At 37.3% G+C, this 1,448-nt stretch overlaps 1 protein-coding gene across 1 annotated transcript in view; it reads left to right on the forward strand.

Annotated features, from left to right (window-relative positions):
* The window catches only part of dnai1 (dynein, axonemal, intermediate chain 1), a 32,451-nt gene that overhangs the window by 5,055 nt on the left and 25,948 nt on the right, over positions 1-1,448 (forward strand). The window contains exons 2-5 of the mRNA XM_015379864.1: positions 288-341; positions 420-548; positions 736-898; positions 943-1,030. Coding sequence (XP_015235350.1) covers positions 288-341; positions 420-548; positions 736-898; positions 943-1,030 — 434 coding nt within the window. The remainder of the gene's footprint in view (positions 1-287; positions 342-419; positions 549-735; positions 899-942; positions 1,031-1,448) is intronic.

Below are 1,448 nucleotides of genomic sequence, written 5' to 3' on the forward strand. Positions count from 1 at the left end.
ATATATATATATATATATATATATACTTCAGCTGTGGTGATTGTGTTTGAGCCTCCTTTGGCTTATTTTCCTCAGGCTTTTGAGGAAGGAGGAGAAGGCAAAGAAGTTGTAGACGAGGAGAGACCAGACAGTGCTGCTCTTGTTCTTCATTGAAAGGGCATCACAGACTCACAGAAATGTTTCAATGGTATGAAGTAGTGATAGTTTATGTGATAGTTACAAAACCAGTACTATAATAAGAAATAGCATAAAAAAAAATGCTTTTGTTGTCTTTCCCTGACTTTCAGGAAAGAAGCTCTCAGACTGAACCTCCTTCACGCTTTTCTGCCACTGCAAATCAAGTACGTTCCTTACTTTTTCCTCTTAGTGTAGAACACTGATTGTCTGATGAGTTGACCTTAACAACTGATTGTTTGCAGTGGATAATTTATGACACGTATTTGGAGGAACTGCAGAAGCAAGAAAAAAATAAAGAGAAGCAGAAAACCACACTATTGAAAAAAGATACTAGTGACAGCAAGAAGAAAGTGACACTGATGGAGACCCGGGTAACCTGCTCTACCTATCAGATTTTAAATCCAATCTTATAGGCATTTAAATTCAGTCTTTACTTCACTGAAAGGTTGAACCTTTCATTGAAGGTTTTTAAATCCGTTTTACAGACAACAAAACTCGTGAAATCAAATATACTATCAGTGAAGGTTCATCCAAAACTTTGATGTATTTCTATTCCAGAGGGATGATATCTCTAAAGTGGAAAAGGTGGCCAAGATCGTTGAACGAGCGATCAACCGAGATCTGATGGATGACAAAGCACTTAGTATGGTTCTTTTAGAAGTAAAACACATTAGAAAACCCAAGTTGTTTTATAAACATCAAATTTTGCTCTGTGACGTTGTTCTTTTATTACTTTCAGAGATCTTTGTGGATCCCTCTCATGAGTACAAAGACCAGGAGCTCTCCCTCTTCATCCTCTGTGGATGTTTCAGTACAACGTAGTCAGAAACTTGTCTGTCACTGCCCTCTGCTGGTAGGTTTATTTATCAGCTCGGCACAACAAAGTGTGAGCTTTGGGGGATATTTGTCTCCTAGTCAGTGGTGTCAAAAGTACACACATTTGTTACTTAAGTAGAAGTATAGATACTGCAGTTTAAAAACACTCTGGTAAAAGTTGAAGTATGAACTTGGTATCTTTACCCAAGTAAAAGTGAAAAAGTATGTGCTCCAAAAACTACTTATACTGTAGTATAAACGTAGAAAGTAACCTTTAAAAAACAGCCAGATGCCACTATATGAATTGAAAGCTCAATTTTTGAACTATTTCGAGAAATTCTTTGAGATAGGGCAAAGGATGAGGGAGGTGAATCCGACATTGTAGAATGGCATAGACAATTTACATTTGCAGTTTGAAGAACACCTGCTTGCTCCTGATGATTTCCACTTGCATC

This window comes from Cyprinodon variegatus, unplaced genomic scaffold (assembly GCF_000732505.1).
Source record: "Cyprinodon variegatus isolate N-32 unplaced genomic scaffold, C_variegatus-1.0 Scaffold202, whole genome shotgun sequence".
NCBI classification, from domain to species: Eukaryota; Metazoa; Chordata; class Actinopteri; order Cyprinodontiformes; family Cyprinodontidae; genus Cyprinodon; species Cyprinodon variegatus.